At 40.9% G+C, this 26747-nt stretch overlaps 2 protein-coding genes across 5 annotated transcripts; one reads left to right on the top strand and one right to left on the bottom strand.

Annotated features, from left to right (window-relative positions):
* Nucleotides 1-4414: 4414 nt before the first annotated feature.
* On the bottom strand, nt 4415-13416 carry LOC137156184 (DPY30 domain-containing protein 1-like). Of its 3 annotated transcripts, none has more exons than XM_067552919.1 (5): nt 13332-13416; nt 11823-12005; nt 11580-11702; nt 7181-7289; nt 4415-5796 (listed from the first exon to the last, which is right to left on the bottom strand). In XM_067552919.1, the coding sequence occupies exons 2-4, from the start codon at nt 11973-11975 to the stop codon at nt 7182-7184; spliced, it is 384 nt and encodes a 127-aa protein (XP_067409020.1). In that variant the 5' UTR covers nt 11976-12005; nt 13332-13416; the 3' UTR covers nt 4415-5796; nt 7181. The 3 variants fall into 3 exon arrangements, with proteins under 3 accessions (XP_067409020.1, XP_067409022.1, XP_067409021.1); XM_067552921.1 differs by lacking the exon at nt 13332-13416 and adding an exon at nt 13292-13303; XM_067552920.1 differs by lacking the exon at nt 13332-13416 and adding an exon at nt 12906-13282.
* A 111-nt stretch (nt 13417-13527) lies between these two features.
* DYDC1 (DPY30 domain containing 1) lies at nt 13528-26386 on the top strand. Of its 2 annotated transcripts, none has more exons than XM_067552456.1 (7): nt 13528-13663; nt 15108-15207; nt 18605-18760; nt 18874-18996; nt 23340-23438; nt 24516-24617; nt 26176-26386. In XM_067552456.1, exons 3-7 carry the CDS (start codon nt 18614-18616, stop codon nt 26239-26241), a joined length of 537 nt encoding a protein of 178 aa, XP_067408557.1. In that variant the 5' UTR covers nt 13528-13663; nt 15108-15207; nt 18605-18613; the 3' UTR covers nt 26242-26386. The 2 variants fall into 2 exon arrangements, with proteins under 2 accessions (XP_067408557.1, XP_067408556.1); XM_067552455.1 differs by having other exon boundaries at nt 15108-15216; nt 18607-18760.
* Nucleotides 26387-26747: the final 361 nt, after the last annotated feature.

Here is a 26747-nt window from a genome sequence, read left to right as displayed (position 1 = left end):
AGCAGTTCTGTGATAATTTATGAATGATGTATGCTATGTTGACCAAAAAATTGGAAAGTTTAGTATATGAATATATTGGTTTGGTGTAATAGTGTGCTGTAAAAAAAAAAAAAAAACCAAGCAGAAAGGAAACTGAATGGATGGAGATAAGACATCCTTTGGAAAACACTAGTGTTGTTGAGAGACAATGTCCAAACTATTAACTTTGAATATTCTACCTCCTGACTCCAGCCATTTTACAGAACTGGCTTTGACAAGCAGGGCCAAGGCCTGGGAACCAGAAGATCAAAAAAGACTATAGCATGTTAAAAAGATTCTCTCAAGAAGAGGGAGTGGTTGGAGAATTGTTGGGAGAAACCAGACGGACACAGGCACCTACTGGGATGTCTGAAGAAGCAAGGATTGTGGGATTTAGGTAAGATAGATATGCATGTTGGTTGATTGTTATTTTAAAATCCTTTCTCTCTAAATGCTTTGTTTCTACTATTAAACAGTGCTGTGATTTTAAAAAGGTTGTTTGATCACTACATTTCACACTAATCACAGACTCCCAGAAGGGAGAACCACAGGTGACAAATTCTGTCAGACCTGCTGAATAAGTACAATTGATACACCTGGGTACTGTAGCCCAGGGTCTGGTATAAGAGTGGGAGATTTGTAGAATTCTATTCCAGGAGAGGTAAGGGTATGAGGCCTGACATCTGAGGAGGGCGCATTAAAGAAGATGAGGAAGGGGACAGAGGTGCAGTTAGTCCTACAATCATGACAGACCACTTCACAGGCCCTCTATGATAAGAATTGCAAGAGAAGAGTTCTGGGGTTACCTGTAGGGGTTATGATGTCATCTGTATGTTTATACATTTGTCATAAAAAACTTAATTAGAAGAACTCAGTTTCTAAAATTTTATACTGAATATACTCATTCCTTACATGGGCAAACTACTAGTTCAAACTATCAATTGAAAATTGTCCCATCAGTCTGAACTCTTCTAAGCAACTATTATCCAGGATCTTAAACCCAAAGCAGTGGTAACTGGTTCACTCCAGGCGGTGTCAGGAATAAATCAATGGGAACACAATGCTTCTGGGTGATGAAAGATTGATGCAAATAAGCGTGCTCTTATCTAAAACTACTATTTATTAGATTTAAGCACACACAAACAATAGGTTTAGAACATCCCAAATAATTACCTAAAATCTGAAATGGTATCGAATAATTAACAGCAGGTCAATGATGGCCTTTTTTTTCCCCACCGGGAAGTAGGGTATCAGGAAGAGATCTCAGGATAGCTTCAGAGAACTGCTCCAAAATACACTCTATTATCTAGTCTTTTTATAACTAGCTTTTACAAAACACAATGCTTATGGTGACCCCTACTGGATCATCACTTCTCCTAACTTCAGTAAAGTACTGATCAGTAAAACATTCCTAACAATCTTAGCCATAATAAGCTTCATTATCAAAGGCCTCCAAACTCAAGGTCTCCATCCTCTTATATTCTTTCTGTCTCATAATTTGTTGACTCTTTTCTCTACTCCTCCCATTCTGATTAGCAGAAACAGCAAGCCGACAACTAGTGTTTGACCTTGCCTCCAAAAGCCCTGCATGTCCAAATTAACTTTTAGCTACGTAGTGTTCTATTTTATTAATTAATGGTGGCGGAATGCACACAACATGGCTGCAATTAGCTTGGTCAAGTTCTGGAGTAACACAACTGTGCTGTAAAGGTGGAATATTGAATACATTTGAAATTTACTTGCTATACAAGAATAATTTTTTATGTTTTGTGAACGACTATAATGTATTTGTTTGGTATTGCCAACATTTAGTGCAGTCCTTTTTAATGATAAAGTCTCTACCTCATTTTGAGTTTAAATTGGCTGGGATATTTCCTTACATTTTAATTAATAACATTTTTCAGTGTGCAACATTATTTCTTTTGTTGTTGTTGTTTTAGTCCAAATTTTTAAAATGTGGCTTCTAAATCCACCATACCCTTTGGCTGCACAATCATTTGAGCATACAAATAGTAGAATTTGCATGAGCAAAAGCAAGATACAAGGCACCTTTAAAAAAGCTGACTCCATATTCAGTAATCTTTATTGTGCTATAGCATTAAAACAGAAGTGTGACAAATACGGCAATTACCTGTATATCCCTGGGAGATCTTATTGAATAAAGTTTAAGGTGTCCTTAAGGTCCATTGTATTAAATGCAACTTTTTATGTGTTATTGTGGACCAGGAGGCGGAGATGTGTGGCCTGGGAATTCAAAGCCCTGTGTGGTAACTTGTAATTGCTGGCAATTACACTGTTCATAGTCTTTGGATTGAAAAGCAAAGTGCAGACGCGGGCCCTTTAGGGAATGCGGCTTGCTGGAAATATCACAGTATAAAGCAAGAAACTCTGCAGCTTAAAAACCCCTGGTTAGGAGGGAGATAAATGTGGGTCTCCACCCAAGAGAGGTGATGGCTGAGGAGCCAGAAAATTTTAAGAGTGTCTTTGGTGGGCCATGAAGGAGGAATACAGGTGCAGTTACTCTGAAACTGTGACATGTGTGGTGATATATCAGTGTGTGTGTGATCTATGCCAGTATGAATTGCCAGCAGTTACAAGCTCTTTCTAAGCAAGTACATTTATTCTTAAGGTGACAGCATTAAAGAAAAAACATACTAAAATAACCTACACATGTAGTAAAACACCAGAGGTCATCCTCAACTCTGGCCATAGGCTCTGGTAGGTGTCAAAACCTACAACGGGGTTCATAACTGTCTCAGATTCAGAACCAGAACTCCAAGCTGGGCAGTTGAGATGTTTCTTTATATAGCTCAGGCTTTTGATCTCCAGTCTCTGGGAACATGTAATCTACAGGCAATGACACACACCTCGAGGTGTAGCTTCAAAAGACTGGATTTTGCACAACAGGAGGTGAGAAATTTGTATTAAGCTCTCCATAGGTATTCTGCAGGAAATCCATTTTACTTATTGCCCCAAAATCCATTCTTATTTGGCTCTTCTTCAGTATAGTCCTTGGAACGCTCAGGCCTCACATCTCCCCCCTTGGAGAGGTTACATGCGATCCTGGCCCACAGTAATACATAAATTTTGCATTGAATACAATGGACATCAAAGATACTTAAACTTAATTCAATAAGCTCTCCCAAGAGTATGCGGGAAATTGCCATATCTGTGGCAGTAAGCAGATCTTCAAGTAACTCTGCCCATGCTTCCTGGCACTATCTCCTAAGCCTCTGACTCTTCATCCTGTAAAAAAGACCAGTACAAATCGATTCATACTTAATGGCCGTATTTGTTACAGCAACAAACCTTCAACAGTGATCTCAGTAATATTAAGGCACAATAACTTCCCAGATGCACTGAATGTGTGACAGTCAGATGTGCTGATCCTTTGATAGAATTGATATGAAAGCATATGAGGTCACTGTTAAATGTTTTGTTTTAGAATGTTTAAGTGTGATGAAGTTGGTGTATGTATTGCTGTGGGGTATCTGCTGCAGAGCAGAGGTTCTCGAGGTGGGGGCACTCTCCCCTAGGGGGTCTGAGATGGATCCAATGCCTTTCTGTGGGGGGAGAGGCAATCTGCTCCATCTGAATGGACAGGCACGCATGACACACTGCTGCTGCCGGCAGCCACAGCCGCCACCCGTCTCCCGCAGCAGCAGTCCCCCCGCCACTGCCAGGTACGCTCCCATGCTGCTGCTGCAGTTGCTGCCGTCCCTGTTTCCCGTTCCCCTGCCACTGCTCCTCGAGCTGCACCCGCTCTCCGTGCTGCTGCTGCAGCTGCTGCCGCTCCTGTTCCCTGTTTCTTTCTGAAAGTGGGGGTGGGGGGTGTTCAGGGGAAGCGGGGGCGGGATTGTGACACAAAGGTCCATGTGGGGGCTCCATTTAAAAAGTTTGAGAACTCTGCTGTAGAGGGAAGTGGATGCCTTATGGAATGTGCTCTCACATGTTGCAGTTGTATGTAATACGAAGGTGAAAAGGACACAACCTTTTCTATTATTTCCGTGATTGGGGTGGATGGGGTGTGTCCTACCATGCACTAACTTAACTCTCATTATATGTAGTTTTTGTTTGCTAATTGTACATTTAGGGTTTGTGCACAGATTCAGAATTCACAGAATTCCTGCTGGCTTCAGTGGGAGTTACATGCAAATGAGGGCTGTAAAATAGATTAACAGTGAATGCCTTTCTGGAGAAGCATGATCAGCTGTAAAGTATCCTTCCCCTCCTCTCCTCATCTCCTTTACTCCATCTGGAATTTCTTACACTATTAAAACCTGTTTAGAGATTAGCCTATTAGCTTCCATTCCATCTCTTTTAACTTGTGTACAGAAATGTTAGAAACTTTTAAAATCATACATTTTTATTGAGGAAAAACTTCTACAGCTTTTGATCCAAATTATTTTGATGGCCATCTGAATACATAGAAGAAAATATGATTTTAGACCTTTCATTCAAATTGCATCCATGGTATGCATGATCATAAAAAAAACCTATAGACAGACAACTGAACATACAGGATAAAATAGCTTTTAATACTTCCAGATTTTAAATTAGGATAGGCCATAGGAGCTGTGCTAAAACCTTATTGAAGACTTCAAAGCAGTTTAAACAAACTCTAAATTTAGAAGGTGCTCAGTAACAATTATTCAGAAGATATTTATGCAATTATTTAACTAAAAATCTGCCTAATGTTTCATAGGCAAAATGTAAAGTTGCCAGATCCATTTGCTTTGTGACTGAGTGAGATTTAGCTAAAATATACCACTTTAGAACTGTTCTAAAGGATGCACTATTTCCAAAATTAGACCATGTCTACACTTACCTCCGAGATTCGGCGGCAGTCGACAGGAGTTATGCAAGCTACGCAAAAAATCTGCGTAACTCCCGTTGACTTCTCTGCTCCTCTTCTGCGCGCTGTCTTCACTGCACTGCGCCCATGGGAACCGCGTTCCCGTTGATGCAGTGCTACGCCACTTGTGAAGGTGGTCTTAGTACGTCGATTTCTGGATTGACTGAGCGGGTCTTCACTGACCGCTCAGTTGATCCAGAGAAATCGATCTGACAGCGGCAACTTTGCCACCATCAGCGTAGCCGTAGCCTTAGCAATTACAGATACAGTAATCAAATTGGATCCATTAAATATCAGTACATAATTAGTAGTGTCAATATATTTCCCATGACATTTTAAAAATTCATATTTGCAGTTGGTGTAGAATGCAAGGATGCCAGAGTTACAGAAATTTAAGGGAAAAAAATGCTCAAGTCTTTTATCATGCACTATTTTATTTTACTTTCACATGCAAATACAGGAACCAGTCTGCACACATATTTCAGAATCAGAGCCTTAGTATCTGTGGACCATCATGAATAGAAAGAAAGACTCTCTCATTCTCATTCCAGAGCACCACAGACAAGAAGAAGAGAATCTAGTCAATTCACATACCTTATATTTTGTCCATTAACTTCAGCTCTTCACTGGATTCATATTTGTCATGTGGAATTATTGTGTCTTTGGTTTTCATGTCTTACGCATTCCTAGGTTCATTGTGTTCTACCAGTCACCTCAGAAAGCTTTATGGGATCTTTGCTTGCAGTGTTCTTATTTGAGGCTTCCTCGTGGATTCTACCGTTAGTGATTCATTCAGCTCACTCCCTTTCATGTACTGAGTCCTCTTCTCTGTCAAGTTTGTCTCTTGATGGTTCCTGGTTTGTTTCAACAGATTTACCATCTTCCAAAATATCTACAACCTTCTCCTTAGTCCCCTTCTATGCCTGAAAAGAATGAATTTTGTGTTCACAAACAAAAACATACCCTTTTTGGCAGAACTATCATATTATATAAAAAGCACATTCTATATTAAACCCAGATCACATTATTGTCTGTTTAGAACTATTTATTTCCACAAATAAAGCATGATTTATAATATCTAAAAGACAGGATTATTGTTTAATTCATTGATTCTCCTTTTTTGATGGTTTTTAGCAGTCTCTGAAGAACCAAAATTAAAGGCACAATCAAAGCTTTCAAGAGCATTTTGCCCTTCAGCTTCATCTGTAAGCTTCAGCTGACTGTATCAGAAACCCACTGTGTACCCCTTTTTTATCCATATATTTTCCACTTAGTTGCAAACCATGACAGTTCTTCATTTGGCAATATATAATTTGATTTTCAACGCTTGTTTTCTCACTCTTGTATAGCTATGTGCTTCTTGAATACATAATCCATTTTTTTTTGGATGGGGGTGTACCAATTCTATATAAGGTCAGATTTTCCTCCCTTAACTTCTTCCCAGCACCGATTTCCAAGGCACTGATTTAAGAGATTAGTCCTTGGTCCCAGGTGTTGATGATTTCTGCCAGATGTTTCATGCTAGGGCTTCTGCTTCAAACTACAATTTTGTTACACTCACAAGGTATCACTCCTATTTTAAAAGGTATATCTTCACCCCTCCACCTGCAACAGAACTATTGAAAGAGCCTGCACTACAGTGACAAGTTTCAGGTGTGTGTATGAATGTGATCCAGGAAATTAATAGATAAGAAGGTAGGATCAGACTATTTTAACTTGGAAATTCTTAGCTTTAATCAGGTTAAGTCACAACATTACTTAAAATGTCACTCCAACATTTGGCTGCAAAACTTAAATTATCTTTGTGATATTTTATTATTAAATACAAGCCTTTTACTCAAGTTTAGCTGGGTTTTCTTAGAAAATATTCCTGGAAGAATTTTAATGTTTCTTTAAACTGGCTCATAATGTAAGTCCCGCAAGTAACAAAACTATGATAAATTCTATCCCTTAACTAAACTGAATAAAGGAGCAAACTTCCAGCATAATGTTTCAAAGGCAGATTAAAAGTGGACTGCCTTTTTACTTGTTTGTTGCGGTAAGTTGTCTTGTTTTATAGAAGAACATTTTTATGGACAAATCATGCTATATTTAAAACACAAACTTATTTACAGAAAAAAGAGCTTGCTGAAGTCATTCTATACTTAATTAAAGAGATGTGCTCATTTATTGGTATATGTCAAGCCATTTTTTCAAAGTGTGTTATGTACTCAATGGACTATAGCAAGTAGAGTATGTAGTACTGTGAATAGGACCAGAGAAAAACACTGTTTAGACATTATTTACAGTGTTAGGTAGCATACTTACTCTAAATAACAGTCTCATCATCTTCTACAACAGTTGCCAAATTAGGGGCTCCAGACTTGTCGGTCTGCTCTGCTGTCATCTTTCTTGGATACCGTTCAATAATTATCTTCTAAGATAAAAGTTAAAATTTCATTACCCTCTTCCCCAAAAAAGGAGAGAGAAACAGACAGACTACATGGCTCTTCCTGTTCCCAGTCAAGCCAATGAGATTTTGCCATTGACTACAGTGGGAGCAGGATTAGTCCTATACAGAATATTTTTCTAAATTCTTTAACAGTAAATGCTGAAGATTTCAAACTGGCAGGCTAAGTAGGACATTCAGCACCTTACCTCCTAGCAGCTCACACTTCTGTTCTTTGTTTCTGCAATGCCCAACTTCAGTCATGTTGCTGGCTCTTCGTTCATTCATGCTGCCACTCAAGTCATGGAGAGCCAGCCTTTGGAGTCTCATCTAAACTGGGGAATTTCGCACCATTGCTAACACTGGTTCAGCTCCATCAATGGTTGTGACTTTGGGAGCCTCTGATGGGATGTACAGCCCCCACGACGGGCTCGAAGGAGCTAAAGAACAATATTGGGCCCAGGTAGCCCCACTCCACCAAACCAGCATACTCCAGCTGGGAAGGAAACTTAAAAGGGAGCAAACCAGCTCAGAAGGGGGAGGAAGACACTTTCCCTGAGGGTTCCTGAATAACGGTGTCAAAGAAGCCTTTGTGGGAGGAAAGGGACTGAGCCCAGTTACAGCTGAAGGTTTAGTTGCCTTTTTTTCCCTTTTGTTATCTTATATTGTACTTGGGAGTCATGGGGAGAGATGGACACTGATTGACTCTCATATGGCCCTAGGTCAGAGTCCGGTGAAGTTGGAGGGCCTGAGCTCCCTTATCAACTGCCCCTGAAACAGGAGGAGTATAAGCCTCATTCCCAAACCCCTTCCACGGTTGGTACCCCTTCCCCCATCTCCCCCCCCCCCACCAGAAGAGGGCAAGGACACTGAAAACCTGAGGCAAAGCTAAGCCCATATACACAGGTGAGGAACTGAATTGAAAGGCCTTCCCATTGGGAGGTGACTCGGGATACTGGGTGTGCTACCCAATGTGACAGTCTGTACCCATCTCTTGTACAGTATTGGAATAATGTTTCTACAAAGTATGCCTTGTGAGGACTCATTTGAAAACTCACAACTTGCTGGTCATTATTGTCCTGGTAAAATGTATGGCAACATTGTATATAAGGCTATAAGATTCCATTCTGTGATGTTAACACATTCCAAACCACAGGCTGGCCCAAAGAGAAGTTGGCAAACAGATCTATCTCAAAGAAAAGAATGTGTGCTCTGCTTAATTTGCATTTAAGCAGTAACAAAGTCATCAAGCAGGAAGAATAGACAAAGAAACCTTAGATAAGGAAAAACCCTCTCGTATGGACTCTCTGTCTCCTAAATTTCAGCTGGCAATGTTTTCCAAGGAAGGAACTTACACCCCAAGGCAACCCTCCTTCTCCTCCTCCCTCTCTCTTTCTTGCTCTCTCTCCACCCTCCCCCTGGTCGATTCAGTGCACGAGAAAGAATAAAGGAAGCAGCCCTTACACAGAAGAAGGGATCCAGAACTAAGGAGTTTGACAAGTAAGACTGTTGAGAACATGTGGTTAGAAAAAATTTGCTTTGAATTTGACATGGTTTGTTAAGTTAGATATCAGTAAGTGTTTTCTCTTTATTTTTCTTGTAACCATTTCTGACTTTCATGCCTTATTACTTGTACTCACATAAAATCTCTTTGTAGTTAATAAACTTGTTTTATTGTTTTAACTAAACTAGTATGTTTGAATTAAAGGGTTTGGGAAATTCCATTTGAGATAAAGATATGCGCATGTGATTTCTGTTAATATAATGACAGACTTTATATAAGAGATTGTACTGTCCAGGCGAGGGCTGGGCAGTACAAGACTTACCTTTCTGGGGAAAAATCTGGGGGTGGGAGTACGCTGGGGTCACCCTGCAGTATAATTCAGGTTGGTAACAGCCTGACTGTGACTGGCAGGCTGCAGGTGCAAACAGATAGTTGGGAGTGACTTACATGCTGGAAGCTGTTTGTGAGAAGTCCTGACTGGAGACCACAGCAGCAAAGCACTGTAAATGGTAGCCCAGGTTAGAAGACAGGGGTGACACATCTCACTAGTCTAGATGATTGTACCCTGGCTATGTCACTCCCACTAGACCCTCTGGCCTCCAAGGTACCAACTACCCTATCACATTGCCCCAGAGCAGGGTTTCTCAACTTATGGATCAGGACCCAAAATTGAGTCGCCAAAATGTTTCAAAGGATTGCATGGCAGCTCCTGTGGCTTTTGTCTCATGGGGCTGGCTGGCTTGCCTGCCTGCTCCATCCACTGCAACCTCTGGGGTCCCAGCACCACTCATGTTTGGCCCAGCTGTCATCTGACATGAGTCCAGATAGGCCAAATGTGAGTGAGTGGCACTGCAACCCTATGAGCCAGGTCATACAACTTGCACAAATTTGGTCTAGTCAGAAGGGTGGGGTCAAACCTGAGCAGTGCTACAACCCTGGAGATTGCAGAGCCCAGAGCCAAAAGTCAAGTCCAGTCAGCCCAACAGCACAGGAGCTGCCACTGTGGGGTGAGTGCAGGGCAGGACCCAACCGAAATCATATCAGGGCCTCCATCCTCAGACTATTCACTGGGTCCCGACAGGCCATAGACATTTACAAATGGGTCCTGAGCTCAAAAAGATTGAGAACCGCTACCCTCGAGCAGACTAACCAAAGGCTGCTGCTAGCAACTAAAGCACTGTTTTGGTTAGACCTCTTGTCATATTCATAAGACTTTGAGGCCAGAAGGGACAATTAGATCATCTGTCTGACCTCCTGTGCATCATTGGTCATTAAATTTCATCCAGTTGTTCCTGTATTGAGCACATTAATTTGTGTTTGACTACACCATATCTTTCAGAAAGGCATCCAATCTTGATCTGAGGACACCAAAAAATGGAAAATTGACCACCTCCCTTGCTAGTTTGTTCCAGTGGTTAATCACCTTCATTGTTAAAAATGTATGCCTAATTTCTCATTTGGGTTCAGCTTCCAGTCATTAGTTCTTGTTATACCATTTGCCACTAGATCAAAGAGCCCTTTAACACCCAGTATCTTCTCCCTGTGACTGTACTTACATACTGTAATCAAGAGACTTGAAGAGCTCTATAAGCTTGAAAGCCTGTCTCTCTCACCAGTAGAAGTTGGTCCAATAAAAGATATTATTTCACCTATCTTGTCTCTCTAATACTGTCATGTCTAATACTGTCTACATCTTTTTAATAAGCTAAACATATTGCACTCTTTAAATCTCTCACTGTAAGGCATTTTTCTCAAGCCCTCAAATCATTATTGTAGCTCTTTATTACACCCTCTTCAATTTTTCAACATTCTTTGTAAAATATGGGCACCAGATATGTATGCAGTATTGTCATATCTGACTCACAAATGCCTTATGCAGAGGTAAAAATCACCTCCCTATTTCTGCTCACTACTCCCATTTATACAGCCAAGCATTGCACTGGCTCTTTTTATCACAGCATTGCACTATGTGCAACTCATGTTGAGTTGCTCATCCACTGTGACCCCTGATTCTTTTTCAGAGTCACTGCTTCCTAGGATACAGTTCACTATTTGGTAGGTATAGCCTAAATTCTTTGGTCCTAGATGTATAACTTTGCAGCTGGCTGTATTAAAATGCATTTTGTTTGAATGGCCCCAGCTTACAAACTTATGCAGACTGCTCTGCATGACTGCCCTGTTCTCATCATTACCACTCTGCCAATCTTTGGATCATCCATAAATTTTATCAGCTGCAATATTGACATGGTGTTCAAAATGCTGGCAGTCTTTTTATACTAGGGCTTCTCAATGTGTTTACCACTGATGAAACTGGACTAAATGTTACCAATGTTTAGAAAAGATTTCCCAATGTAGACAAGATTGTAGAAACTGCTTTTATGATTTGTGACAGAGTGGATAGGGAGCTGACAATAAGCCAGGACATTGCAGGGATGAAGAATATAAATACGAGCTCTTGGATGATCATCCAAATTTCTCTTTTAGTTAGGTAACTGGGGACACTGTGAACTAAACTGATAGAATTTAGAAAATTCCTTATCTCTTGTCTGCAAAATGGGAATACAAATTATTTACTTATCTATTCTAATTACAGGCCGATTGTGAGGATTAATTTTTTAATATTTAAAAACACATTCTGGATAAAAACTACATTATTAGATTAAGAATGCTATAAGTGTTAAATTGTTTAATTAAGATTCAATTTTCAAAAGCATGTAAGAGATAATAAGATTTCAGTTTTAAAATTTAGTATACAAGGTTTAATTCTGCCAGACCTGATAATGTGCTTCAGTTTTCTGCTTGATCAGGAGCTCTTCTGCTTTCAGTTTTTTTACCATTTCCAATTCTATCTGGGCCCTTGCATATTCTCGTACCAGCTGGGCCCTCTCTACCTTCCTCTAGCATTGCAGAAAAGTTATGACATTGACAAATTACAAAATATGGAAACTAAAGTCAGCCACATTGGGATTAAATTTAAAAAAATATATATATTTTTTTAAAAATGAAAGTAAATTTACCTCTTCTTCTTCATTTAAATTTTCCCTGTATTTGTAAAGCCAGTATGCCAGATAATTAATTGGGTCTGCTGGCCGATGCTCTGCCACCTCTGCAAGTCCTTCAACTAAGCATTTTCCTATGCATTTCTTGAGGTACTCTGTATCCATTCCCATCTTCTACCAAGCGCTGAACCAATATATTAACTGAAATGTTTTAAACATTCCTGAGTGAGAACATGTGCACTAACAAAAGGTTTCATATGGACATTGCTGGTCATGCAAATCTCTTTACATTGCCTTGGTGATACATCTCAACCCTGACATGGGGAACCATTTCAGGTAATAAGAGGGTAATTAAGCCTTCATGGCCAATACATTCTTGGATGATGCAGCCAAGAAAAATGGCAACTGAGTCATTGATTTTGTGAGATGGACATCACTACACTGAGACCAGCAACACATTTCACGTAGGCCTACTAAAAAGCTGCTGGTAACCACTTTTGGTTACTACTAGTATCGCACTTCTACTAATTAAATTCTGTATCCATCTTGGTAAAATATTATTCCTTAAATATTGTTTTTATTCCAACTGGATCTACAGTATAACCTTAGCTAGTGTAAAAGCACAATCTGCATGGCACTGAACCAAATGCAATAGTCTTAGTTTTCATTTGTCACAAACAAGAGTATGAAACATCTGATTTATAAAGAAGCTTCCAGACTAGTCTAGACTCTAGACAGCTTAAATGGTTCCACAGAAGAAAGTGTAAACTGATGGCACAGTGACAGTGTAGGGCAAATATGGGATTAAGAATTGAACAGTAAACATATGTCCAAACTTAAACTGGTGTAACAGCATTTTAGTGTAGACACTGCCTACACCAATGGGGAAGGGGTGTAGGCACTCCACCTCCTGAAACAATTCTTCCATTGACCTAGTGCTGTCTACATCAGGGGTTAGGTCAGCATAGCTACGCCTCACACACAGCTGTGGATTTTTCTTAGTGTAGAACAGGCCTCGGCCTCAGACTCAGCCCTGGACTCTGGAGTCGGTTGGAGCGGGAGCACCGACTGCCCGATTAATGAGGTTAGTCAGCTCCTTACCTTCCACGTGGCTGGCTACCGCAGTGAGCAGCCGAGGTGCTGATATTGCTGTTATGTAAAGTCACCAACCCCGGTCTATGGGGAAGGGAGAGGGCAGCTCTTTGTAGATGGGGTGAGAAGGGACTGGCTGTCTCCCGGGCTGTGCTGCGCGCTGGAGCCCAACTATCACCCACCCCACGCCAGGCCACCTGCGTGCCCTGGGCTAACCCCACCTGGTGCCCGCCGCGATGCCGCAGCCCACAGGTGGCCGGAGCGGGGCCAGGACGCCCCCATCCAGGCTCTGCCGCCAGGGGCAGGGCCCTGCGCCCCCAATCAGGCCCGTACGCCAGGAGCCCACCGTGCCCCAAGGCGAGCGGCCCCAGGCTGGGTGCCGGAGAGAGCCCTACCATTCAGCCGCGGCCCGCCCCGAGGGGATTAACCCCTCACCTCACTCACGTGACCCTGCCGCAGGCACCTCCCCGTTCGACCGCCGGGCTCACGCGGGCGGCTGCCTAGCGACGAGACGCTCCCGAGCCCGCCCCTCCCACGCCGCGCGCTGAGGGTGCTTTCTCTGCGGCTGCGCGCGCGTCTTGCAGCGTCGTCGTCAGAGCAACGGCTTGCTGCGGCTCCTGTCACACACACTCACATAAGCAGTGGACGACGCCCGGCTCGTTCGCCCGCCGCTCTGCCCGTTGGGTCACATTTGCTCATCACGCCGCGGACCGTTGGGTGGCTTGCCGGCACGCGCGCGCTGTATTGCTGCTTGGCGGCCGCCTCCGGTAGGGCTCCCCGACCGCAGCAAGGAGGGGGAGGGGTGGTTGCGCCCCCCAGTGCAGTGGGGAGGGGGGCATGAGCCGGGCCGGGTCTGTGGTCCCGCCACGGGCCTCGTCTGTCCCAGTCGGGCTCCGCTCAGATGAATCTGGTGGGCGCGCGGCGGGGAACTTTTCAAATCGGCTTCGTTCGCCTCGTGAAGGTTGGCGGGGCGCCGTGTGCGCGGGGGGAGGGGGAGCGGGCCCGATCCGGCGGTGGCGGGGACTTCTCAGCCCCCCCCTGTTGCGCCTCCGTTTATATGCAGCAGCTGCAGTCACGGATCGCCCGGCTCCCAGTCACCTCCCGTCTCTGGGTCATGATGTTGGTTCCTAAAGTGGCGACTTACAAGCTTTTTTTTCATTTGTGGACCCCTAAACAATTTCCAGTGGAGATGTGGATCCCTTTGGAAATCTTAGGCATGTTCTGCAGACCCCAGGTTGAAAACCACGGATCTAAACCCAGGGTGCCCGCGCTGGACAGCACCAGCTTGGTTCTTTGTCAGGCGTCTGACAAGGAGTGCTATGTTTGTTGAAGATGAAAACATAAATGCACATAACCACAGATTTGCTTGCATTTCTGTCTTCCTGCTAAGATGAATAGGAGTTGTTTTCATCCTGTGTTTACACAGAGAGAACAACCATAAATTACATTTTAGCACACCACAGATTGTGATCTCATTGTGAGCTCTCCTGACCTAAATAAACTTGATTAGGTCTTTTACATTGTTATGGTGCTTACGTGTTTGTAAAGCAGCTATGATCCTTCTATCTATCTTCAAAATATTTCTTTGTACTTGATATATTTTCTGCTTTCCATTTTGGCCCTCTACTTCAACTGTGTCTGAAGGGCCAAGGCTTACTAAAATGTTCAGAAAAACCTGGTATTTTGTAGATGTTAACAAAAAACTAAATGTATTTTGAGTTCTAAGTTTAACACAAAAAATGAAAGTGTGGTCAAACTATTATTTTTTCTGTGATCTTTAATTACTTCTAAAGTGTTGAGAATCATATACTAAACAGACAGTGCTTTCAGTACTGTGCCTACAAGTAGGGATATCCAGTCAGTGTTCATATACAAATCCCAAAACCAGGACAATAGTATTTTAATGTTTATAGTAATGTCATTATTATATTGTATAACAGTATTGTAGTACTGGTAATATATTAGGCCCTGATCATGCAAACACTAATTCACATGCTTAAAATTTAGCTTAGTTCAAATTAGAATCTTTATTTAAATACTGAATATACAAATAAGAAAGCTGACACGAGGCTGTAGGAAAACAAAAACTATGTATTCTGAGTCAACATATTTTTAGTCTCATGGGTGACTGAGATGAAACACACATACCCATAAATGTAGTCCTTTATGATATTTATTCATGTCTCATACCTTACTGTTCTTTTGTTGTAGAAATGGTTTGAACAAGAAAATCAAGCCTCCCAAAAACAAAGTGCATAAACCATGCTCAGATGTGAATATATTTGAAGAGTGGATCGTAGACACCTTTGAGGTGAAAGGAAAGTATAGAACCTTTTGGAGTTAACTGTGTTCAGATGTGCATTCTGTGGAGGTGCATTGTGACAAAACATATTGCCAATGTGCCAGAAAGTAAGAATCTGAATTTAACAGGGAGCATATCTAATGAAAGACTAGCCTGTTATGTTTCTGATCTCACTTGTGTCAAGAACCAAGTTCTCCTTCCTGCATATGTGTTACTTGCCTTTAGATAAAGTCTTTTTTCTTCTTAAATACACATAAATTATTTAAATTCTAAGTAGCTTCTAGATTCCTTTTGAATCCCCATTGAATTCAGTGAAGTTGTATGCATTTAAGTAAGGACAGAAAACAGCCAACTGAGACTATTTGATTAGAGCTAGTAGAATTTAGCACTATACGGAAAACTGTAGTGATCATGTACTACTGTATCTGGAGATAAGTGAATATTTATTACAGTTAAACTATGTTAAGCAACTACTGCTTCATTGAAATTGCTTCTTGAAACAAATGGAACAGAATTGTACTCAGTATGTTTTGGATACATACAGGCAGTCTCTTAAGAGAGGTGTGTACCTAATAAGAGTGGTCTCTGGTACAGGATTTACTGTACATATTTTAATACATTCTCTCTGAACTCAGGGCCCCCATATGGGGCGGGTACACTTTATCAGGGCCTGGAGGCCCTGGGTGGCCAGGCCCAGGCTGCAACCCCCATTACCATGAGAAAAAAAATTGTCATAGCTCATGAGATTGTATGGGATGAGGGATTGTGGTATGTGTGTGGGAAGGGGCCTATGTTACAAATTTGTACTGGACCCCAAAAAATTATGCTTGGGCCCTGTCTGAACTGGTGAGTTATATGTATCCTATTGTGTATCACCATCTGAAGTCTTATAAAACTGATTGACAATGAGCCATGTTTAAGAGAGTTTTTGTTGTTTCCCAAATGTAATGTAGAAAGATTATTAAAAATGTTTATAACAACTGAAATCATGGAAATGATAAAATGTCCTTTAAGAAGTTATAATATTGTAAAGAAATTGGTACAACTACATAGAGTCTAATACCCTTACTTACGTATACGGAGAAATATTTTACTCAACAAGTAGTCCCACTTAGGCTAATAGAACTATTTTTTGTGGAGAAAGGTTCTACTCATCATAAATAATATTTTTAGAATCTAGCCTTACATAAACAGACTACAGTAAGAATAAATTTTAAAGTTTATTTTTGTTGTTTCACTATATGCATAACTATGGATGATGTTGGTGCTTCAGTAGACTGGACATCAAATGTATCTTGGGAAGTATATTAAGATAAAAGAAATTTATTTTACAATCTGAATGAATGGCAAATCAGAGCTTTTCAAACGTAAAAGGTAAAATTCTAGTTACAAGGAAGTGAAAGGGCCATATGCACTAGTGCACTCAGTATTTCTTCACTGCAGAGTTAATTGGAGTGATCTGTGCTCAAGTTAATTTTCTCATGTTAGCCTGTCTCCAGTGAGATCATCCCCACTGTGAAATTATTAAATTAGTCTGAGCTAAATGCTGGCATTAATACAATCTTTGTAACTCTTTGAGGTGAAAAAAGAGGCCAATATGGAGCATGAGATGCTCTGGTAGGTATTTTGGCAGCAGCTTATTGCCTTGAAAAAGCAGTTATGTTTTGCTAAGGAGAGCATGCAAACCGCATGCAGTGATGGAAGAGTGGAGGCAACTGGGGAATTGTGGGATGGCACTGGAGGACTAGTGGCACTCAAATGCCACACTGCAGTGTGGGCATGATGAGCTATGCTTCCTCAAGTTTTAGCTTATGCCCCCTCTTGACACAAACAGCACTTGAGTGAGAAGTGTTTCTGAGTGGAAGAGAGTTGAATCAAAAGTAATACTCATCTTATCTTTGAAGTGAAGACAAGTCCTCAGCCTGCAGTGTGCCACTTTAATTATACCAAACAGCTGTAAATCTATCTCAACAGGCCAGTTAAACTACATTTAAAGGTGTTTTGTGTGCTGGAGTAGCATAAAGCAGCTGAAGCATACTGGTGAATATAGCCCACATTATTTTAAACTAGAATTCACATCTTTGAAAGCTATTTTTTATTCATTCAAATTGTGAGCTGAATTTCCTATGTTTTATCTTAGATTGTCATGCTGTCACAATGGTGGCTTTTTGTTTGTAAATGTTAATACTCTTTTTTTTCAGTTATGGCAAATTTTAATATATATTTTTAGTGATTCAGTGTTTTGTTATTGATGTTGTTAGAATCTTATTTATGTAAAAATAAAAAATAGTTTTTCTTAAAAGTCTGGAAATGCTAACATTAAGGTTGATTTCTTTTAAGCTTGCTCTCCTGTTCAAAACTTGTAGGTCCATAATCCACAGCCATTCCAGATACAGTACTATACTTAAATAGAAGCTACACACACACCTAATACATGCAGATATGTAATATTTAGATCCTGGTTTTCAAAAAGTCAAGCATGCAGTTGTACATGTATAATTTGTTAGCAGTATTTCCAGTTTGCATGTCCAGTTAGCCAGTTCAGTGGCTTTTCAGACATACAAATTCAGTGTCCTCATGTAGCTGTGCACACAGATTAAGCATCTAATTGCATGCACAATTGCATACCTGACTTTTTTCTTAAATGCAAACTCAGTATTTATTTTTACTTAAAAAAAAAAAAAATTACAGCATTATGACCCAATATCACTCCTTTTAAAATCAATTGGAGTTTTGCCATTGACTTCAATGGGAGCAAGAGCAAGCCTCTTCTGATCAGCTTTTAATGTATATGCTTCAACTATAATCAGAAGATAGAGGCTGTAAGATGTTGAGGCACTTAAAATACAAGTTCAGGAATAATCACTGTAAATCATGTTGGGTATCTAAGATAGTGGAGAAAAATGCTTTGTGAATGATAGTTTTTTCTCAAAATGTTTGGCAGATTATAAACACTCCCTTGTGCCAAAGTTGGGGAGAAGTACTTTCTTAGGCAGTGTAAGTACATACCAACTTCCAGTACATACCAACTGCCTATGCTTGTTTGCTTGTAAATTAAAGATGTTACTTGTTAAGAAGGATGCTCTTGTGGTTAGGCACAGGACTATGATATCTCTTGCTTTATTCAAATCATTCTATACTATACTGGTACATAACAATATCAATGATTTATTTCAGAAAGTGCCTGCACATTTCATTTTCTGATTAAAATATATTAGACATGCGCAGCTAGCTCTTTGTCAGTAACATAGCCTTAATGAAGGTTTTTTGTAGCTATAACATGACCACATCTGAAATTTATTGGCTAAACACTTTGCAACAGCTCATTTGACCTGATGTAGTCCGTTATTCTTAATGTTTTTTGTTTAAATCGGGAGTCACTGTTTTGTGACTGTTGCTTTTTCAGGAGGTGTGAATGGAGTCTGAATACCTCAAGAGATGCCTAGGAATATGCTTGGCAAAGGGACTTGCAGAGGTGGCAGAGCATCGACCCACAGACCCGATAGAGTACCTTGCATACTGGCTTTACAAATATAGGAGAAATTTAGATGAAGAGCAACAGGTGGATCTCTCTGTATTTAAAATGATTACTGTTACTCTTTCACAAACTTTAATGACAATATAGCTGATATTAGTTAATCTTTTTTCTAATTTGTCAAAATCATGCAATGACAGAGGAAGCAGGAGAGGGCTGCACTGGAGCAAGAGCGTGAGGAGGCCCTGAAAGAACTGGAAATGTTAGAAAAAATGAAGGAAGAAGAACTCATGATCCAGCAGAAACTTGCAGAGGAGCAGCAGGTATGACAAAATACAGTCCATAATAAAAGTAATTAAAATTTCTAGTGGATAATACTGTGGCATTGACGCCTCATAATATTGGAAACAACCTAAGTATTTTTTCTTATGGGTGACGTGTTGTATTTATCTGTATAATGATATTACAAGAAAGCAGCATAAAAGCATCATAATGTGGCTTGCATAAAGTGTCTGTGTGCCAAATAATAAATGATGTGACCAACCAAAACATAGGAGTGGTTAAGCAGGGAAACTGACTTTGCAGTATCGTATCCTTAAATAATGCAGAATCCTAAGGCAAAGCACCCAACTTAAGGCTTCTCAGAGCATCAGTATCTTAAAATTGGCATATTAGGCACTAGAATGCACTATGTATAGTTGTCTGTCAGTGCACATGGTAGGTGTACTCAGTAGGTGTAGACTTCTCCCTATGTTATGGCAGACAATCAACTGGTCTGTAATATACACACAATATAACTTTGCAAGCAGTTGCCATTATTTTGATCATGGAGTATGTCCACTGTGGTTCCTCTGACATAGCCTCCTATAGTTCCCTAATCTGTGACGTAGCCTCCTAAACTCCTACATGGAGTTTAGAGCGGAGGAAAAAAAATCTTCAGATATTTGTTTGAACTGGAAGTTGAATTTTTATTTGATCATGTATGCATTTTTGTCATGTTTGCTTTCAACAAACATGAGCATTTGAGCATTACCGTTATTAGTATTCATACAAAGTGAGGGTTTGCTTGAATGTTTCAATATTTGTAAAATTCATGTTTAGGTTGTATATTTGAATATAAATTTCATAATTCATTCTGTGTTGGTTAGTTACATACAAAGGCTGCTTCAAGCAAACCTAGGGAATCTCCACAAAATTATTTGACTGGGCCCTACTGGAAGATCTGTAATTTAGTGTGTAACCTTTTCCATGTTACTTGGCCTTCCTGCTTTGCTCTACAATATGTATGTGGAAAGGGGAGGTAATAAGGAATGTATCCACAAATTTTGTGTTTGTAGAAAGAGTCAGGATTAATGGATGGAGGTTTCCTGTTAATTAAAGGAGGGAAAATTTGTGGTGTGGGATAGCAGGGGCTAAGGCGATGTCCTGATTCTCCAGATGGCTCATGTTATCACTGTAGAGTTATGTCAGGATAAAACCATGTGTATGCCACATTATATAGAACTGAAACATTTCTAGCTGGCCTTGGAAGAGCAGAGCTCTCCCCCCCATGACCTGGAGCCACCTGTGTCAAGCAGTGTCTGAAATAGTCTCCATTTTGTACGTCACATGGTACTGTTGCGATTCGGATTGGGATTGTTTACATAATTACGTAACAGTGTAATCTGAACAGATGACAGTCAAATATACAATTTAAGCTCATGCTGCTCTACTTAGTGTATTTGTATAAGATATTGCATATTCTTTTCAACTTTTAAATTTACAATTTAACAATTTGCAAACAAAATTATTTGCTGAAGAATAATACATAATACAAAATAATACATATGAGAATATGATGTTATAGCTGCAGGCAGCTCTCAAAGAAAGAAAAGGCTAAATTAATCAAGTAAGTTATTTGATATGAATTTTTCCATCAGCTCTGCCGTAGTAAAGACACATTTTTCAAGGGACTGGTTGTGAGTGGGTCACGATTTTCAGCGACTAGCTCTGTATACATGCACATGCTCTCTATGACTGCATGTGGCCAAAGGGCATCTGAATGCTACTTTTGGACTTGGTCATGTTTGTTAATATAGTTTCACAAAATATTACAACAAATAAAACAAGATTTTTTTCTGTCAGTATTTGATTCTCCAGCATAAGTGTTAATGAATAAAACACTATGTATACTTACATTATGCAATTTCTGACATTTGGTGGAAGAACAGACTTTAGGCCCAAATTTTTAAAGGGATTTAGGCATTCATTTGGTCAGCATTGCAACACTTAACGAATTTAGGAGCCCAAATCTTATTTTCAAGAAAGATTTAGGCATTTAGGAACCTAAATCCCATCAGAGGGGAATGAGATTTTGGCTTCTAAATGCCTAATTCCCTTTTGAAATGAGATTTAGCCACCTAAATCAGTTAGGCATTGCATCTCTGAATGCACCAGCACCTAAATACCTTTAAAAATCAGGGTCTTAAACTCTTGTGAATTCTAGTTGTTTTCAAATGACATTGGATTTGGCCTTTAATGAGAGAGTGTGAGGGATGTATGGAAGGTTAAGGTCTTCAGTTGTCTATACTGTTTTCCCTTTGACAATCAAAAGACCTTCCCTTCCATTCTGATCCACAACTGATAAGATTGTTGAGTCATCTGGTATTTCTTTTCTTTGTATTTTTGTTACATGTTTTCAACCCTAAAATACATTGTAAATAGTGAAGAAAAAGTATGCAGTGTTGCTGTAGCCATATCAGTCCTAGGATATTAGAGAGACAAAGTGGGTGAGGTAATCTCTTTTATTGAACTGACTTCTGTTGGTCAGAGAGACAAGCTTCTGAGCTTACACAGAGCTCCTCTTCAGGTCTGGGAAACAAACCCTGAGTCTCACAGCTAAATATAGCATGGAACAGATTGTTTAGCATAAATAATTAACACATATTTCAAGGGACCATTCAAAGTGAAGTTAACACCACTCCAGACATGGCGAGAAAACAAAGGGGGAATTGCCAGTGGGTTATAGATTGTCGTAATAAGTGTGTAGAAGATCCCCCAGTAGCACCGGCAGCTCTCTCTTGGTGTCAATCCCCCTATGCCCCTCGGGAGTCCAAATTAAAGGGGCCACCTCCAACCCTTAGTAGGGCGAGCGTGGGGTCCAGGCCGCTCCTAAAGGGAATTGTCTCTTGCCCCATGGGCAGGCAAACAGTCTAGGGCCCGGCCCTCAGCCGGGGACAGGCCAGCAGCAGGAAAAGCAGTCTTTAGCCCCGGTGGTGAGGAAACAGTCTGTTGCCTAGCCCTTGGGCAGGGTGGTCCTTCACAGACTTGGGCCCTTGGCAGGGCAAGCACTAGTCTATGGCCTGGCCCTTCTGTAGGGCCGGCAGACAAACACAGGCTTGGGGTGAGCGGCAGTCTATAGCCCGAGTGGGCGAGGAAATGGTCTAAGGCCCGGGCCCTTAGGCAGGGCAGGGCAGGGCAGAGGGACAGCAGTCTCTAGCCCTTAGCAGGACGAGTAAGTAGTCTATACTTGGCCCTTCGGCAGGGCGTGGCAGGCAGTAAGCGACAGGCTCTGGCCCTCAACGGGCAGTCAACCTAGGTCAGGGTAGGAAGAGAGTAGGGGGACGCAGGCTCACCTATCTCCACTGTGTCCCAGCCCAGGGCCCTCTCAATGATGGGGAGTCCCGTTGTTCGGTCAGCGGGGGTCCAGCCAAAACATGCTGACTCACAGCAAGTGCAAGCGCAGCCAGACCATAGTCGACTTCCCTAGGCTTCTTCCTCCCACCCTCTCCCTCGAGTACCTGTGGTTAGTCGTCTCTGGATCACTGAGGTAGACCGTAAGCGAGAATCCCAGGAGTCCCTCACTTTGCAGGTCGGGAAACAATCCAGGGTCCTCTGCGGAGGGCAGTTTCTCTGGGTCCCAGGGGCCGTGTGTCCCTTCTGGCTTGCCAGGGTTGGTAGCTTGGGCAGGTCCCCAGGGCCCCAGGCAGGTCTTCCACTGAGTCGTAGGATCCGGGGATCTCCTTCAGCTCGGCTGGTCTAGGCAGCTCCTCAGGGCCCCACGCCGTAGGTAGATCTGGCAGCTTCTCCTCTGGGTAGCGGTCGAGTGTGGCCATAGGCTCGAGCACCAAAGGAGAGGCGTCCTTCTCCCTTGGCCGCTGGGCCCTGTCTGAGTGGGCAGGCCTGGGTTTTATAGGCCTAACCCTGCCTACCTGCTTCCGGTCAGCTGTTGCCTTCCTGGGTTCCAACCCCCGGGTGGGGGGGGGGGGGTCTGGCTCTCCTTCGGTGTCAATCTCTAAGGGAGGCCACACCTCCTGACTACAAAGCCATAAATCCAGTGTCTGTATATAGTCTATGATTTTTAGTGTCTAGCAAAGTTATGAATTTAAGCTTCCTTGAAATGTGTTAACTCCTTATGCTAAACAATCTGTTCCATCTTTTATTTAGTTGACACTGAGTAATTTTCCCAGACCTGAAGAAGAGCTGTGAAAGTGCGAAAACTTGTCTCTCTCATCAACAGAAGTTGGTCCAATAAAAGATGTTACCTCTCCAATCTTTTTTTCGAAGAAAAAAGTACAGATATAAAATCTTTGCTTTGCAAACTTTAACACCAACATAGCTGATCCTACTGTAGTTTTCCTTTTTTCAAATTTGTTCTTGTTATATTGCTTCCATGAAATGATTGCAGGCTCAGCTGGAACGAGAACGTGAGGAGGCTCAGCTGGAATTAGAAAGGCTAGAAAAAGAGAAAGCAGAAGAGCTGTTGATGCAGCAGAGAACTGAAGAGGTTTGACAAAGTTCAGTTAATAAAAATAATTTGATAATGTCACAGATCACCAACCAGCCTTTTCCAGATCCATGCTTAGATATCAGATATCTTCTCTGATCTGTGCAGGTGTTGTGTATTCATTCTTTAAGCCTATGGACATTTGACCAAATTGTCAAAGTCCGTTCAGAACATTTCTGGGATGCGTGTCTAGTCCTTCATTCTATTTAAAATTTCCCAAGTTAAACATTGGGCTATACTATTCGTCTCTTCAGCATATTTTTCATAACCAAGTATAAATGGTTTCTAAGTGCAGCTTAGTATACTTTTGTTTGCTTAGTGGTGCTGCAATCCTCCTTGGTTATGGTTATGAGAAAGTGTTTTCATTTAAGTGGGAACACAAGTGAATAACATCCCCAGTCCTCCTCTCTATAAACACAAACACACAGAGAGCTTGTCTATACCAATAGTTTTGCTGCTTTAGCTACATTGGTGTACCTAAAGCAACAAAACCTCTTTGTAGATGCACTTCTGCTCTTCTAAAAGAACCTCTATCAGTATAGCTTATTCTGGTTTGGGAGCCCAAATAAGTTATACTGTCATAAGGATCTTTCTGCAGGTATAGCTGTGTCTATATAGGGCTTTTACAGATATGTCATAAGGAAAAAAAAAATCGCACCCAACTGACATAGCTATGCTAGTCAAATTTTTAAATATAGACCACTCTCTAGTATATGGGGTTCATCACAATCTAAAGGAGAATATTTTTCTCTGAGCATTTTGTCAAAATACTGATAATGTATCACTATCTATATATCAAACTTTATAAAAGTGAGAGAGAGAAAAAGTACTACATGAAAATAAAGTTGTTCAAACTCCAATAATAACTAATATTAGCCCTAATAGTAATGCATAGATCTTTTTCACACATTAATTTATTTGTGCCATTGCTTTGTTCCTACAAATCTCTAGCCTATGACATCTGTTTATTTTAGTGCATACTAAGGTTCTTTAACATCTTGAGTGTTCTTAAATACATTTGTGACAAATTAATAGAATTACTGATGACTCACAGTAAACTTTATAATTCAATTGTAGGAAACAGGGGATAAATCAAGGACACTAGCTGAGCTTACGGATAAATATGGAGCCCCTAATTTGACCCGAGTTGAGGAGATAGATGAGAGTGGGCAATCTGAAGTAAGTACCAAAACATTTTTTTTAAAAAAAAGTTTAAGTAATCCCTGCATAGAGATTTTCTTGTCCCCACTGATGCTTCTACAGTTAAGGCTGTGTTAAGCACTTCCATCATGGCCTAAAAGAAGGTATTTGGGCCATATTCGCAGACTTTCTGAAGAGAGCTCAGCCTGAGCTCCAGTGCCGCTTAGAGCAGCCTTCGTAATGCTCTCTCTGGTTGTTGGCTGCCAGTGGCCCCCACAGGCCATTCCTACAGCCAAGGATGAGGTGACTATGTACTCTCTTGCTCTGCCTCATTTTCCGCCAGCTATGCCCCTGTTTCAGCAGTTGAGTGAAACAGTGATGGAGCCACTGTGGCAAGGGAAATCATCAAATTTCAAACTTCTTTTTGTACTTTGAAGATATTTTTCAGATTAAAATTTCAGTTATCCCAGGGGAGCAGCTGCCTTCTTTTGCCTCTATGAGCATATGGCATATCACTTATCATGATAAGTGGTAATTTAATCAGCTGAGGTGAATCTTGGAGCAATTAGAGGCTTTTCTCCTGGTGTGCTAAAGCACAATCCTCACAACACTCCTTGCACCTGTCACCATAAGGAAGTGAGAGAACATGTATCAAATTTGGTCTTGTGCAAGGCATTGCAGAGTGTGTAACAATGCCTTTCAGCCAGCTAGTTACATAAGTATTTTGATGGTCAAAAGAATGTTAGATCTCACCTTTCAAGTCAACATTTTTTAAATAAGAAGTGTGCAAGTAACAGAATGTATTTGGGTTTAATTGATTGTGTAATTCAAGATACTGTTTAAGATTATTTTGAGTTCCAGTATGCTGTGGCCAGAATTATTTTCTTTGGATTTCATTAGGTTTTCTTGCCCCTCATATTTTGTTGTCAGTAATGCAGTTTCAGCACTGACTTTACATTGCAAGATGAATTTTTATTAACATATTTTGCATGTTATTTTATACATATTTTACAGGCGGTTCTTTTAATATATATCTAAGGATACATTTGAAGGCAGGTTTTCACAATTAAGCTCATGTAATCATATGCATGCAATTGCAGGCATATTTGGTGTGTAGTTATTGTATTTGCACATGCAAATTGGGTAATCAAATGTACAAATGAGTAATAATTGTGTGTAGCTGTTCACATGAGTAATTACCCAGTGTAGCCATATAAATTAGGTTCACAGTTGTGTAAGTATTAGTCCCTTGCTGGTGACATTCTTTTTGCATTCTGCAAAGATATTGAGTTTACATAAAAACTATGGGACAAGATCAATATTCTGACATTATCATGTGCACTTGCACCTTTAGTATCTTTTGTTAGCTTGGGAATCAGAGATAGTTATCTAGTTTTACTTGATTTTATTGATGGTAGAGACCAATAAAAATGAAAGTGTTATTTCACTGAATAGGAGAATGCAGTCATGCTCACGGTTATCTAAACACCTTTTCTAAACGTTATCTAAACACTATTTCTGTTTGCTTTGGTTTGTAGCACTTTTTACTAAATCCTGTTAATGCTGGGGAGTAATTTTTCTTTTTTTTTACTCTTAGGCTGGATTGAATCTCGTGGCTGAATCAGAGGAAGAAAACCCACCTGATATGAAAGTTGATTCCTGAAGTTTAGCGACTTATTATAATAGTGTTTTTAATACATTGAATGAATTTATCAACGATACTTGGGAGTTTGAGAGTTAGGTGGCAAAATGTGTTAGGCAGCTAATTTAAGGCAAATATTGTAAAAATAAAAAATAAGTGAAATCAGCTTTTCCAAGAATTTTAATGGCTACTACTAGTTCATTTAGTGCTCTATGCATCAGGTTAGAAATGCTATAGGTCAGAAGTTCCCAGCCTTTTTGGCTCAAGGGCCACAAATATGATTTTTACAACCCTGGAGGGCCACCAGTCTCTGCCAGCAGCGCCCTCCCCCCCACTGCAGCTAGAGGAAAGAAGTTCAGCTAGGAGTAGCTCCTGTCCCCCTGGCTGCAGCAGGGAAACCGTGTGCTCCACCTGGGTCCTGCAGCCAGGGGGACAGGAGCTCAGTTCTCCCCTCCCTCTGGCTCCAGCAGGGACCCCACAACCTAGGGACCCAGGTGGAGCACTGGTACAGCCAGGGGAGGGGAGCG

The sequence above is a fragment of the Emydura macquarii genome, unplaced genomic scaffold (genome assembly GCF_026122565.2).
Source record: "Emydura macquarii macquarii isolate MOO-44397 ecotype Brisbane River unplaced genomic scaffold, CSIRO-AGI_Emac_v2 contig_1390, whole genome shotgun sequence".
Taxonomy (NCBI): Eukaryota; Metazoa; Chordata; order Testudines; family Chelidae; genus Emydura; species Emydura macquarii.
Note: the sequence above shows the minus strand (reverse complement) of the source record. Positions and strands in the feature narration are given on the sequence as shown.

Excerpts from the sequence above, each read along its gene's own strand:
- LOC137156184 (XM_067552919.1), bottom strand. The coding sequence starts at position 11,975 with ATGGGAATGGATACAGAGTACCTCAAGAAATGCATAGGAAAATGCTTA. Across the intron at positions 11,703-11,822 it reads ATTTAAATGAAGAAGAAGAG|AGGAAGGTAGAGAGGGCCCA; the intron begins GTAAATTTACTT and ends CTGCAATGCTAG. Across the intron at positions 7,290-11,579 it reads AAACTGAAGCACATTATCAG|AAGATAATTATTGAACGGTA; the intron begins GTCTGGCAGAAT and ends CTTTTATCTTAG.
- DYDC1 (XM_067552456.1), top strand. The coding sequence starts at position 18,614 with ATGGAGTCTGAATACCTCAAGAGATGCCTAGGAATATGCTTGGCAAAG. Across the intron at positions 18,761-18,873 it reads ATTTAGATGAAGAGCAACAG|AGGAAGCAGGAGAGGGCTGC; the intron begins GTGGATCTCTCT and ends ATGCAATGACAG. Across the intron at positions 24,618-26,175 it reads ATGAGAGTGGGCAATCTGAA|GCTGGATTGAATCTCGTGGC; the intron begins GTAAGTACCAAA and ends TTTTACTCTTAG.